This window comes from Hipposideros armiger, unplaced genomic scaffold, assembly GCF_001890085.2.
Source record: "Hipposideros armiger isolate ML-2016 unplaced genomic scaffold, ASM189008v1 scaffold_807, whole genome shotgun sequence".
Taxonomy (NCBI): domain Eukaryota; kingdom Metazoa; phylum Chordata; class Mammalia; order Chiroptera; family Hipposideridae; genus Hipposideros; species Hipposideros armiger.
Window position 1 is genome coordinate 716,705 of NW_017732157.1, and position 13,450 is coordinate 730,154.

At 48.2% G+C, this 13,450-nt stretch overlaps 2 protein-coding genes across 6 annotated transcripts; both read right to left on the reverse strand.

The window, feature by feature from the left end:
* Positions 1–3,695: 3,695 nt before the first annotated feature.
* SLC39A2 (solute carrier family 39 member 2) lies at positions 3,696–6,908 on the reverse strand. 3 transcript variants are annotated; one of them, XM_019628794.1, is made up of 4 exons: positions 5,651–6,908; positions 5,334–5,464; positions 5,038–5,088; positions 3,696–4,622 (listed from the first exon to the last, which is right to left on the reverse strand). In XM_019628794.1, exons 1-4 carry the CDS (start codon positions 5,763–5,765, stop codon positions 3,990–3,992), a joined length of 930 nt encoding a protein of 309 aa, XP_019484339.1. In that variant the 5' UTR covers positions 5,766–6,908; the 3' UTR covers positions 3,696–3,989. The 3 variants fall into 3 exon arrangements, with proteins under 3 accessions (XP_019484339.1, XP_019484341.1, XP_019484340.1); XM_019628796.1 differs by having other exon boundaries at positions 4,594–4,622; positions 5,038–5,083; XM_019628795.1 differs by lacking the exon at positions 3,696–4,622 and having other exon boundaries at positions 4,752–5,083.
* A 93-nt stretch (positions 6,909–7,001) lies between these two features.
* Positions 7,002–13,216, reverse strand: METTL17 (methyltransferase like 17). 3 transcript variants are annotated; one of them, XM_019628793.1, is made up of 14 exons: positions 13,118–13,216; positions 12,816–12,969; positions 12,593–12,727; positions 11,149–11,230; positions 10,811–10,892; positions 10,421–10,494; positions 9,877–9,971; positions 9,436–9,506; positions 9,140–9,247; positions 8,800–8,868; positions 8,066–8,116; positions 7,726–7,818; positions 7,323–7,507; positions 7,002–7,248 (listed from the first exon to the last, which is right to left on the reverse strand). In XM_019628793.1, the coding sequence occupies exons 1-14, from the start codon at positions 13,196–13,198 to the stop codon at positions 7,143–7,145; spliced, it is 1,386 nt and encodes a 461-aa protein (XP_019484338.1). In that variant the 5' UTR covers positions 13,199–13,216; the 3' UTR covers positions 7,002–7,142. The 3 variants fall into 3 exon arrangements, with proteins under 3 accessions (XP_019484338.1, XP_019484336.1, XP_019484337.1); XM_019628791.1 differs by having other exon boundaries at positions 12,593–13,216; XM_019628792.1 differs by lacking the exon at positions 7,726–7,818 and having other exon boundaries at positions 12,593–13,216.
* Positions 13,217–13,450: the final 234 nt, after the last annotated feature.

Sequence of the window (13,450 nt, forward strand, 5' to 3'; positions counted from 1 at the left end):
TCCCTTGGGTCACTGGGGGAGTGTGAGTGTCTGGCTGGTTGGCACACCCACATGTACCAACCCACTCCAATTCTGGCCACTTCCTTGTATTTTATCAACCAGAGCCAGGAACCAGGGACTGAGTCCCATGGTGAGGGAGGCAAGACCCTGGAAAACTGTCCTTCAGGGGAGGGGTGAAGTGGAACGAGTTATCTCAGAAGAGTTCATTGGGAGCTCTTCGGGTTTTGTCCTGGTTGTATCTTCTTCTCTGACTGAACTCCCACCCTGCTCCGGGATACTTGCTAAACTCTGGTTTCTCTTTGATGCTGTTCCCCATCTTCTTGTCTTCACAAATTATCATCTTACAACTGCAATATCCAAATCGAGCCCTCAGCTTGTGAGCAGAGGAAAGATGGAGGAGCTCCAAAGAATTGCTTCAGAGAGCCATTTATTGGTTCAAAAATGGAAACCTGGCTCTAGGCGGGAGGACAGTCGGAGGTCTCTTCTTCCAATGTCATTTTTTTCCTGTTTAAATATAGAAAAAAATGTGTGGGGGTGTAGAATGCAGGATGGGGAAGGGGCACAGGGGCTGAGGAGACTTGGACTGTTCCACATAAATTCTCTTGTGACTATTCCAATGAGCTTGTCCTCTTACGCTTTTTCCCATGCTACCTATCTTCCCTCCTACTTTTATTTCTCAACACTCAGGACTCTGATTTTTTTTCAGTTACACCCTGTCTCTCAAGGCTGAATCAAGGTGTGCTCCTGATTCTGGCTTCCAGTCACCACTGCCCAGCTAACTCAGCTCTCCCTCCTGTCCTGTGGTTGTCATGCCTGTGATTCCCTCCTTCCTTGTTTCAATCTCACAACCACACTCATCTGCTCCCTGATAGCCCTCTCTGGCTCCTTGCTGGGGATTCCTAACTTTTGAAAATGATCAAGATTGTTCCTTTTCCTGATGCTGATCTCTCCGTGGAGCCACTTCCTAGCTTTATTCCAGCTTTTGATATAATATGGTTCGAACTAATGGTGGTTCCTGTCCTGGTTGGTAAGGATCTTGGGAAAGAGAAAGGAAATGGTTGTGGAGAGGACAGAGAGCATTGGTGGCTGAAAGCAGAGGTGGCTAAAGGAGAATCTAAGGGCTCCTGGGTCGGGAGGAGGCAAAAAGCATGACTCATTGGTGCTTGAAATCTCTTGACCTCTGCTCATTTACCTCAACTGCTGATAGCATCAGTGACCCAGAAACACATGAAGAGTCCTGGAGTCTAATGTGCTTCTCCTCTAGTCTCCTGTGCATAGTCATACAAATTCTCTGTACCAGAGATAGCCCTTTAACATCCATATAGTTGTGCCCCCTCTAATGCGCCCCTCCAAAGTCTGACCTGTGCTTCCTGAGGCTGATCTACCGTCAATGCACCAACACACATTTTGTGCTTTGGCTTCTGTTTGGGCGTGGCCAATGAGAGACATGGCAGTAGATCCAAGAGTGGGAGAGTGAAGAGTTTACTCTGGTTTCCTCCTTGTGGAGCCCCTGCAGGCTAGTTGTAGCTCCCTATCAAAGGCCAGTGCTCTCAGTGCATGCCCCTCTCGAGTTCCCGGTAACTGCGCCTTCTCTTCAGCCCACGGAAGAGCATTGCTCTTACCCAGCCCCAGGGTGTTAGCTGTTCCATCCTAACCCTGCCCACATCTTCTGTATGTTCCCTTTGTAAAACTTGCTCAATGATTCAACGTGCTCTCCACCTTCTCCAGACACCCTAACAGCTGGGCTTCAGACAATTAAGTTTGCTAACTCATCCTAGAAAAGGCGCTACATACCTCATTGCTGAATATCACTATGGTCACCTTTGAAGTACTCCCCTTGGGAAGCTATGCACAGACACCAGCACCTTGTCCACCTTCAAAGCAATTTTAGAGCGCTTCCTCTGGAATGGCCATCAGATCTGTCGTCGTATTACCCTTGATGTCCTAAATGTCATCAAAACGTCTTCCTTTCAATATTTCTTTTATCTTTGGGTAAAGAAAGAAGTCATTGGGGGCCAGATCAGGTGAGTAGGGAGGGTGTTCCAATACAGTTATTTGTTTACTGACTAAAAACTCCCTCACAGGCAGTGCCATGTGAGCTGGTGCATTGTCGTGGTGCAAGAGCCATGAATTGTTGGTGAAAAGTTTAGGTCGTCTAACTTTTTCACGCAGCCTTTTCAGCACTTCCAGATAGTAAACTTGGTTAACTGTCTGTCCATTTGGTACAAATTCATAATGAATAATCCCTCTGATATCAAAAAAGGTTAGCAACACTGTTGCAACAAGTTCGCGAACTTAATTGTCAGACCTCATATAAGATGGGAGGTACAGGTAAGGTACAGGTGGAGAAGGTAAAGATCAGAAGAGAATCTATATATTGAGCTTCTCTTAGAGTCACAGAAACATGGGTTTAAAGCCCAGCTAGCTATGTGCTCAAGTTAAATCTTTCCTGCGTGCATTTCCCTGGACTTACAATGGGGATGGTCTCTACCTAGCCAAGTTGGGAAGGTGAGATAATGCACGTGGAAGCAACAGCACAGTGCCCGGCACATAGTGGTGCTCAGTGTGGAAACTATTATGATTACAGCACAGGCCCTATTCTAAGTGTGCTGCGTGTGAGTGCGTTTAATACCGAAGGGAAGCAGGATAGGATGGTGCTTCAGGAAAATGATTTCCTGTGTTGGACATTTTTATTTAGTTCTGCCTTTAGTTTGGCTTCTCACTGATCCCTAGGTGTGTAAGCTGGGCTTGTGAGGAGGTTTGTATATCTTAATTTGTGGGGAGGGGAATGGGATGAACAGAGACAGAAATGAAATGAGATGAGAATAAAACTCAGGAGACCTTGCTCATGTTAAGGCCACTTGGGCTTCTACACTGACAATATGCAAAGGGGCAAAGTGGTGAGGGTGCCTGACTCACAGGGCACACCTCACACCTTCTCTTCCCGTTTCTCCACCAGGTCTCCTCCATCTCATGGGTAAGGGCCTGGGCAGCAGTCGTCCTGCTCCTCAATTCCAGATAATCAGTTTCTGTATTTGTGCTGTTTTTTAAGAGAAGCAACACATTGTAGGGATTATTCAACTGAAAGACAAATGGTCCAGTGGGGTGGGACCAGAGGCATAGTGACAGGTAGGGCAGGCAGGAGGAAAGCCACTTGGCAGAGCCAAGTAATCACCCTCAGCATTTATCTGGCGCCTTTCTTCCTCTCCAAACACACTGCTCTTTAATCCCTCAGCACAAGGCAGCTAGAAGGAGGCAGAGGCTCAAAGAGCAATCGTGCCCCGAGGCCACACCGGGCTCAGTGTGAAAAATAGGAACCAATAGGAACCAGATGGAGGTAGGCTCCTTGGAGCCTGATCTCCAGAGTCGCTTGGACATGTTGGGGGAGGCTGATAACAGGTACTGGGAGTGGGGTGGGTGAGGTTAGTGTAGGAAACAATCTAGGTCCCACGTTTATGTTTTTAAACCTCTTCTCTCTAAGTGCTGGGAACTCTAGCTCAGTATTTCAACACCTGTGAGTAAGGTTGGAATTCCAGCAATGTTCCCATGTCAGGGGAACATGGCTGCAACTGACAAAATGGCTAGGGGCCCTGATTCCAGAAGAAAAGACTTTGTGTAACACTCACCCTTCCCACTCGCCACTCCACCAGGCGGCTCTTAGGAAACCCGAAGAGATGAATGAAGCACAGCGTGGCTGAAGGGAAGGGTAAAACGACATTTTATTGCACAAGGTAGCAAAAATGGGACAAGAGTCAAATCTGGAATGATGGTCTTGATATCAGTTCTCCAAGGTATAGGCACTCAACCTAAAATTAACACCCTTTTCTCAGTCCTGGGTGAGCAATGGGATCTCATGTAGGAAAAGCTGGGGTCCAGTTCATGGGGACGAAGCCTAGTGAATTTCATTAGTCTCAGGAGGGAAATGTCTGAGGGCCAAAGCCATTTGGGAGCTCATTCCAGAGGAGTCCATCAGAAAAGTCAGGAATCGCTCAGGCCCACAATGCAATAAAGGCCATGAACGCAAAACCAGCGGCTACACAGCCCCACTTGGCCAGAGGGGCCTCAGAGCCAGCTAGCTCCCGGGGCAGAATTTCTAGGAAGGTGACGTACAGGAAGGTGCCAGCTGCCACGCCTTCTAACACAGCCTGGGCTAAGCCTTGCCCCCCTTCAGAGTCTCCTCCAGCCACAGCCAGTCCGAGGGCTACACCCAGGGGGGACATGAGAGCGAAAGACAGTATGGAGAACGCAGCCCATCGTGATCCAGTGCCTGTCTGCACCAGCCGCAGTCCTATCCCAAACACTACGAGCCCCTTGTGAGCCAGGACAGCAACACAGAGCTGCACGGTGGCCGCTACTGTCGTCTGCAGCCCCACGGCTAGCCCTTCAAACACCGAGTGAAAGGACAGCGACAGCAGGAGGACGAGCGCTCGGAAGGGACTGCGTGAGGGTGAGGGGAGAGGGCCATGGCTGTGGAGTCCAAGGACATGAGCCCCGCCGCACTCCTCCTCCTGCACTTTTGATCCTCCAGCAGCTCCAGGGCGGCACTGCAATGCCAGCGACTCCAAAAGGAAGACCAAGAAGAAGCCCAGGGAGATGATGAGCTCTCCATAGGGATAGTCCTTCTGGGGACAGAGAGAGCGGCTGTGAGACGGGAAAGGAAGGAAGAAGGACAGCGGATGGACGTGGGATGGCGGACTGAAGAGAACGGGCAATGTGGGACCAGAGCATAAAAAAAGGTTGGGGAATGAAACCCAGAGGACATGCAACAGATACCAGAGGACCCAGGGACACAGTGTCAGTAGCAGGACAGGAAAACGATGTGAACCATGTCAGAGGGTGCAAAGGAAAAACGAGAGACCGAAGCAGGAGCTGTCTGGGGTTCCATAAACCCAGAAGGATCGGGTCAGCTCCTCTGTTCCCCAGGGTCTAGCTGAGGAGCAGAGAGATTCCTCACATCCTCCCCTCGGAAGGGTCTGGGTATGACAGAGTCTCCGGTTTTCCTCACCCTCCAGGTAGGGGCTGGTGGGAGATACTTACATGATCTGAATTAGCATCACCAGAAAAATTTCCCTCACTTTCTGTCCTGTTCTAGGGAGAAAAAAGCAGAAATGACATGGGGCATGGAGCAGCTCAGCTTCCTGTCCTGTCTGTTCGGCTCCACTGCTTTCCTTTCCTTAAAGCCCAAGCTGAGCTGTTGTCATCATTCTACACAACACAGAAGCTGTCATCTTCCCTGTCATTCCACCCTTGTCCTTGGCTCCATCACTTTCCCCCTTCTTCCCTTGCTTCTGTTCATCATTCTGGCCTCCCAGGCCCATAACTCAGCTGCTTACCTGCACCATGAACTTCTGGATCTCGGATTCAATTCCCTCCAGGGCTTCAGCGGTCATGTGCATGAACCCTGCTCCCAGGAAAACACCAGCAGAAATGCAGCCCAGGAGGCTGAGGACCCGGTGGTGACGACCTAATGAAAAGCAGGAGTTACAATCCGGTTGGCAATGAGGAGATGGACAAAGGTGACTAAAGAGCAACAGACAGCACCAAACATCCCAAGCTTGGGGATGGCGAGAATCAGAGCAAGGAGTCAGGATAGTGGGATAGGGGTAAAGTCAGGCTTAGGTTATGGGGCAAGGATGAGGAAGGACTATACCTGTGGCTCCCTCGATCTGGAACCATTTGAAGTAGATGGGAATAAGGCCACAGACTAGGGTGAGAGCCAGCAGAGCGAACAGGCAGCCAATTTTTGCTCCTAATAACGGCTCCATTCCTGGGGTACAGGATAAGCAGAGGCCTCAGAATGACAAATAGAGTTACAAGCTTTGGAGCAGGAGTGGTGCCTGAGGTGTTCAGAGTGGCAGTGTCCACTCCTGAGATTCTGGAGGCTGTTGTGATCCTCTCTCTGTTCTGTGCTGCCTCTGCTTATGCAGCCTTGCATAGCTGATTGGGGCCCTGCCCCAGCTTCCAGCCCTCCCCTACATGGAGGCCCCTCCCCTGCTCACACCAAAACCAGAAAGTCCAGACTCCCTGTCAGGCACAGCCCTGTGCTCTGTCTTCTTTGGTTCCGTGACTAATCCAAGGGCTGTGGACTGTCTTAGTTCAGGCCTGGGGCTGGCCTGATCCAGTCCATGGTAGCTACTTCCCAGTTGTTTTGTGTTGGGGACAACCTGGTCCTACTTCGCTCAGGACATTTGATCTAAGCCTTCCATACCCTCTCCACTCCAAGTCTTATAGATTGCTATGCTGATACCTGAACCGTACCCTTTCAGAGGGGATTTGGGGCCACCTGGGGGTAGAGGAGGTGGGGCTGAGAGGTGGTGCTGCCACCACGCTGAGAACTATTAATAATAGATGAGGGGACTCCCCTTTCCTGTAACCCCAGAAAAATAGCTCCAGGTATGGAAATGTCTAGTGGGGCGTTGAGATTTCCAGTCTTACAACATTGATATTGTTACAACTTCTGACTGTGCCTGTTTCCTGACATATTATACTGTGTTAGAACAACTGAGAGTTTTAATACAAAGAAAGTTGCTCTAGCTCTGAAACAGCAAGGCCTAAGGGGAAACTGAGAAATGAGCCAATTACATGGAAGGACTCTGTCTGGGCAAACGGGTGGAGATGAAGGCGCAGTCCTGATGGGGATCGCGTCTTGAGGGAAATGTATGAAGCAAACTCTGGGGGAGCTGATAAACCCTGAGAAAGACCAAAGGGAAGGAAGGAGGCAGGAAAAACTTGAGGCTAGGGAGCTGCTGGTCTCCTATTCAGGTGGCCTAACAGCCCTGAGGCCTGCTGAGCCAGTTCTCAGAGTGCTGGGGGCGGCTGTCCCCACTAGTGCAGGTTACTCCCTGGGAAGTTCTGGTCTCTGGTAGAAGCAGCATTCTTACAGGAGAGGGGGAGCTTGAGATCTGTGTGGGAAGATAGGCATTGAAAACCTGAGGAGTCACTTCATCACAGGACAGGCCATGACAACTGACCTCTATACCTTTTAAGAATCACAAGATCCATTTCCATTCTTAGAAAACTTTTAATTATTAAAACTTCAAACACACACAGATACATAGGGGTACCAGCACTCCCATCCTGGATACCAGGTAGCTCTAGCCTTGGCAAGCACCACAGAAGAAAACTCTTGGTACACATCCTTGTCAACTCTCAGGGGAGTCTCTAGCAGGGGACGAAGGAAGCTCAGATGGTGTGGTCACAGGTAAAAGGTCTCCCCAGGAGCTGACACGGGCACAGCGATACAAATCCCTATGGAAAAAAGAGGTCAATGTGGGCTGCAGGTTCCTGCCACCTCCCAGTAACTTTGGTCACAGCCTCTATACCTGCCGTGTCGGCGGGCTGTGATCACAGCATGCTGCATATGCCCATCTGGACAGCACAGGTGACAATGCACATGGCGTGGCCGTTTAAGGACAGGCTGAGTGATCCGGCGACAGCGATTAGCCTCCTCTGGAGACCCTCGGGCAAGGATCCCCATCGAGAACTTTTCCTCCTTTGGCTGCTTGTTCTGAGATAAGGAGAGAGAAGCTGCTTGGAGGAAAATGATACGGGGTAAAAAAATTTTGAGCCTCAGTGCTGCAGCACTTTCATATTCTACGTCATGCACATTCAGGCCCTCAAATCTCCAGGCTAGTCTCTGAATTTTCCAACTCCTCCCACATCTGATTCTTTGTCATCTGCCTTCAGTCTATTTTCTCCCTGCTGCAATGTTCCCAGGGTACATACCCAGTTAAAGGGGATGGGATGGTAAGCCTGGAAAAAGCTACAGGCTAGGGGCTTAGAGGCTGTCAACTGTGGACACGGAAGTTCATGAGGACACTGTAAACACACATAAAAGACACAAGGTAAGACAAAAGAGCCATAGATCATAAAACTGAAAAACTAGGAGTTAAATGGTCAGGAAGGGATAAGGGAGCACAGGAAGCGGGGGGCAGGGAGAGCAGGGGAACCACTAAGAAATCCGACAGGGACATAAAGCAGTGGAGGGTGGCTTAGCTTTGCCCTGTCACTTGTCCTGTCACAGCTGAGCTCAGATAGAGCTGGGAAAAGTAGAACTAATACTCACTGGGGCAAAGACAAAACCAGGTTGAGGATCCAGAGGTGACTTCTCCTTTCCCTGAAATCAAAGGAAACCAAAGAAATTAAGCTGGGCCGGAGGGGTCTATTTTTATGTCAATCTCTGCACTCAGTCAGTTGCGGACTCCTTTAAATTCAATTCTGGTAATTATTAACTATGTTCGTTGAGTTAAGCTGGCTGCTTCTCTAATACTCCAAACAAAGAACTTTCTCTTTGCAGAGGGAGAAAGGCAGGAACTTGGCACATAGGATGGTGCTCTCCTTGTCAGCAACCTCCACTCTCAAACAAATCCCACTCCAGGACAATTAAATTTATGCTTATACACTGCCTCATACAGTCCCAAAGAGAGAAGGTTCTTGGCTCAGTAATGTCCTAGATCAGGGGTTGACAAACTTTTTTTTAAAAAGGCCCAGAGAATAGACAAAATCTGTCTCTGCCCCAACTATTCATCTCTGCTGTTTGTAGCATGAAAGCAGCCATACACAAGAGACACTGATATGACGCCAAATAAGCCTGGCTCATAGGAACACAGGTGACAGGCTGGATTTCATCCACACGCCCTCGTTTGCCAACCATGACCCTATATTATATTGACTTCATAGGCCTACCATCCTGACAGTCATCCTTACCATTGTACGACAGTCTCTTCAGTTTTCAAAGGAGTACCAGTAATTGGTGACAGGTAGGTGGAGGGAGGGAGGGAAGAAGGGAAAGAACCTTACCTTAAGGACCAGGTCCCTGGCTTCCATGAGAAGGCCGTGCCCAGCTTTTGTTCCATTTTCCACCAGTATCTGTTCACAAAAGGGGAAAATGAGCAAAACCCTGAACTACATGAAAACAGCAATGTCCGTAGCTCTGTAAGAACATTCACAGGTGGAATAGCAGTCCTAAAGGAAATGGCATTCCATACAAGATGGGGATGGAAGACCCTAAAAGAAGGACAAAGGATTCTATGCAGGAGAAAAGTGGTAAGAATGAAGACAAGCTCCAATGGCTGGAAGGAAAGGCATGGAAACCATGAAGCTGCTTTAAAACTTGAAGGGAAAAGGGATTTCAACTCACCAGAAAATCACTTGTCTTGCGCCACAGGGTCTGAACGACCTCAGCGCGCTCAGCCTTGCTGGGCAGTTCACTCAGGGAAAAGGCTGAGACCACCACATTGAATTGTACCTGAGGACCAATACAAGGAATATGACAGACTCGACATCTCCCCCTTCCAGGAGCACAACAATCTATCTCCCTAAATTTCTTCTGCTGCTTTTTCTCTTCTGACACTCACTGCTGCGTTCCAAAGCTGAGGCCACAGTTTTCCATCTGCCAAATCCCACATTTAACATATTCTACACATTACCACTTGCCTTAGGTGATACAGGTAGAAACTGTCTATAAAAGACACCTGGAACATAAGGTTCTCCAGATTCTGAACCACCTGTGGAGGAAAGCAGAGATGGGGCAACTATGAGTGCACAGGTATAAACTGAGGTGATAGCCTTATGAGACACACAGCCCCGAGAATAAAGAAAAATGCTAGGTGAGAGTGAGATGCAATGGAAGTAAGTAAACATTAAAAAAGGACAGGGAGAATATTGGGTCACCTGTCCCGTTAATGTTACCCAACCTATCCACAGTCCAGCAAAGGCCTCCACCACTCTGTTTGACCATAATATTGGAAGGAGACCACAGTCATCTTTAACTTTTAGCCCTCTCCTTTACTCCTGAATATAACACTCTTTCTAGTATTACTCTGCTTTCTTAACTGCTTCAACTTTGTAAAGCCCTTCCTTGTATCTTGTCCTCACCTTTCAGTAGCTTTTCTGCCAGATCCAGCATGGCAACCGAACTGTCCACACACATATATTCACGTATGCTCTGGCCCCAAATACTATGAGCAGCCCTAAGATGGCAAAATATAAATCACTAGTTCTCATGACAGAGAGTCATTCCTACAAGAAATCCCTCTACCACCAACCACACCCCTGGGAAAAGAAAATGTTATGTTAAAACAATTGGAAAAACTAACAATGTTATCTTCTTACTTCATTTACAACTCCTTAAAAAAAAAAGGCAGACTCAAAAACTACTTGTAAACAAAAATTTTGATGATATATAAAACTTATGCCCTAGACTAAATTCATTTCCTTTTTATCTTTCTAAACATGGTCCTTTTTCACTTGACACTTAAGTTTGGCCCTAATCCATATACCTTCTCATTGTATAACCTGAGGGAAGAACCATTTTAGTTCCCTACTTTCTTGTTCTTGGTTCCCCAGTCTCTTGATATTGGAGTGGTGTAGGCATGGATCTCTAGAACTAGAATGGATATATATATATAAAGATACTCACCAGGTGACAGACCCAGTACCCGATCCAAAATCCATCAGGGTTTGTGGTTGGAACTCTGGAATTTGAGTCTGGATCTGAAGAAATATACAATAACCCACTGTAGGGTAAGCAGGCATTTATTTAGGGCCTTGGTAAAATATGATTAGGAGACCATGACAGAGCAGATGTGAATGTCTTTTAAGGTTCAATTTAAATACTTTATAGAATAGAAAGCTCCAGAAACAGTGATTTTAACCCTTTCTTGGGTCACAAAATCCTTTTAGAAGATTAACAGAACCCCTTAAAAATATGCACATTCAATGTTCCCAAGAATCCTACCCCAGGAGGCTACTTTATGAATAAGGGAACTGATGGTAAAATGGGTCAGGTTGGAAGCTGAGGGGCTTTCACCTCATGGAATGCCCTGGAGACTGCTGCAAAGCCACCATCCAGTCTTGCTGCCATATACACCAGGCTCAGTCCCTCACTGTACCTGCCAGAAAAATCAGAGAGTCATACCCACTGGGAAATAACCTCTATTCCCTAGCTGCTTCTAGATTTTTAGGAAATGAAATCTTTGGAAAGAGTCCTCCCATGTCAGCACTTTCACACTACAACACAGGAGAGTCCTGGGGAATGTTACAAACCAGGTAGTTTTTTCAAACACAAAATTGTGTAATTGTACTTCTCCAACTCTCCTTGAAAAGTCAAACTTTTCTTTCTTTTGTAGCCCGTCTAGTCCCCCTCACCTCAGTTCTTGCCAGTGGTAGGTAGTTTTACGCAGGGCATGCAGCACTGCTCCACGAAGTTTCTCCTCTGTCTGAGATGAGTCTGGGGTGAGAACAAGGACTGGAAGTGAGGACCTAGGAAGAACAGGGCTCAGATCCAATATTTGAATTTATTGCCTGCCCATTCTGCCCCAACTCCCACCCAGAAAAAGCCTCAAAGTTTAAGAAGGAAGCCAAAACTAGAACAAAATTTCAGGTAAGAATAACAATGACCACCATCAGTACCACTAGAGTGTTTCAGACAGTAATTTGCCTCTAACAGCAGATTATTCAACTCAACCCACCCCCTCTCATGGGTTTTGTTCTATACTGAAGGGAAGTGTAGTAGAGATTTAAAGAATAGGATAAGGACAGTATTTTGTGCATTTCCTCACTTCCCCAAAACTTAAGATTGTGAAGTCTCCAATGTTCCTGTAGGGAGGAAAGGGGCTTTAAGTCTCATGATTGTGTTCAGTTCAATACTATTTTATCTGAGTGCCTCCTATAAGCCAGGTACTGTGGGAAATACAAGATGAATAAAAGGCAGGTCTGTAGTACAAAGGAGCTCACAATCATGAAAATAACTTGACGAATTATACTTATTCTCCTGTCCCTGAAGAGGGGTTTGGTACTGGAGAGGGAGCCATACAGGAACTTTATTTCAGCTGAATAAAAACTTGGTCCGGGCCGGCCGAGTGGCGCGATGGTTAAGAACTCGCTTGGGATGCCAGAGGGCCCCGGTTCGGATCCCACATATGAGGGCCAGTAACACTGCCCTCCACAGCTAAGATGCTGAACGACAGCTCAACCTGGAGCTGGGCTGCCCTGAGTCGCCGGCGACGGCGTGGGCTGCTGTCCCTGTGGCAGTGGATTGCCATGGGCTACCATGGGCTACCGTGTGTGGCCAGCAGCCAGCGTGAGCGGCCAGCAGCCGCAGTGAGCGGCCGTCTAGAAGCCGGCAACTGATCTGCCTCACCAGAGAAGAGCGCAATGATGGTGCCAACTTGGCCAGTGAAGCAACATCCTCCACAACTAGATTGAAGAACAAAACGACAGCAACTTGTCTGTTCCCCTTTCCCCAATTCCCCAGCACTGTTCCCATCCCCCCAATTCCCCAATAAAAATCTTTAAAAAAAAAAACACACAAAAAAAACTTGGTCCTAATCCAGTGGATTTCTTAGGGAAAAAACCAAAGATCTAGATTTCAACAGGATACTAAAGCACTCACAGACCTTCACCAAAGCCCAAAGGGCAATCTCTGAAATAATCTATCCTCTCTTAATAAGGCATCATTGTAATAACTGCTCTGTCCAGAGAATCGGATAAGAAACTGCAGTATCTATTTGAGAGCCTAAAATTACTTCTGGCTCTTCATTTCCATTGTTATTTCAATTTGACCTACTCTTTAATTATTCTTAAGCCCTACCTGGGTTTTCCAGGAATTTTTTCTCAAGATGTATAGCCCGCCTTTGCAACTCCTCTGGCTCTACGGGTACATGCCGGCTCCAGAGATAATTGGTCAGTGCTTGCACCTGCTTCTCCACATTGGGCATCGAGTTCTCTATGCGCCAAAGATGAAAAGCGGCATCAGCTGCATGAAGGCCCAGTCTCCGCTTGTTCTCGAGTCTCCCTTTCCTACCGTTACTCACCGAGCAACAGTAACTGCGCAGTGTCAGCCAGTGCTTGAGGCAGCCGCACCCGTGGCAGCTGCCGGATGCCGGGGTGCCGGCGATGCGGCCTCTTCCCCAGAAAGTCGGAATTGTTATCCACTTGGGATACGCCAGGCACAAGGGCAGCGAGAGCCTGCAAGCCGGGAAAGAAAAGCTGACCGTCGGGCAGAAGAGAAGGTTGCGGACGCTCGCTATGGGAGGGGCTGCCGAGAGCGCTCCTCGGAGCGGAGCTGTTTCAGAGATCCAGAGTCTCTCCGAAAGCAGGGACCGTAGGCACTCACCCGGGACTGGGGAGCTACACGAAGGCCAAGACGCCATCTGCCTAATGTCAAAAGATACCTCGGTCCGCTCGTGGTCGCCATGGCGCCAGAGGCGAACCGGAAGCGGAAGTATAGGTGCCTGTGACCCTCCGTCTCATTCGCCCGGGCGAATATGGAAAGTCGGCATGGGGCAGTGTCAGCCAATAAGGAGAGCGAGTCCATGCTAGTGGCCAATAAACAATCGATATGTAAATCACCTTGACGGGTAAGAGTGCGTGGGTGGGACTTGGACGTCGGCACGAACATAACCAGACGGAAGCGAAGTGATCTCGAGGCGTTTTTGGGACTTGTCTC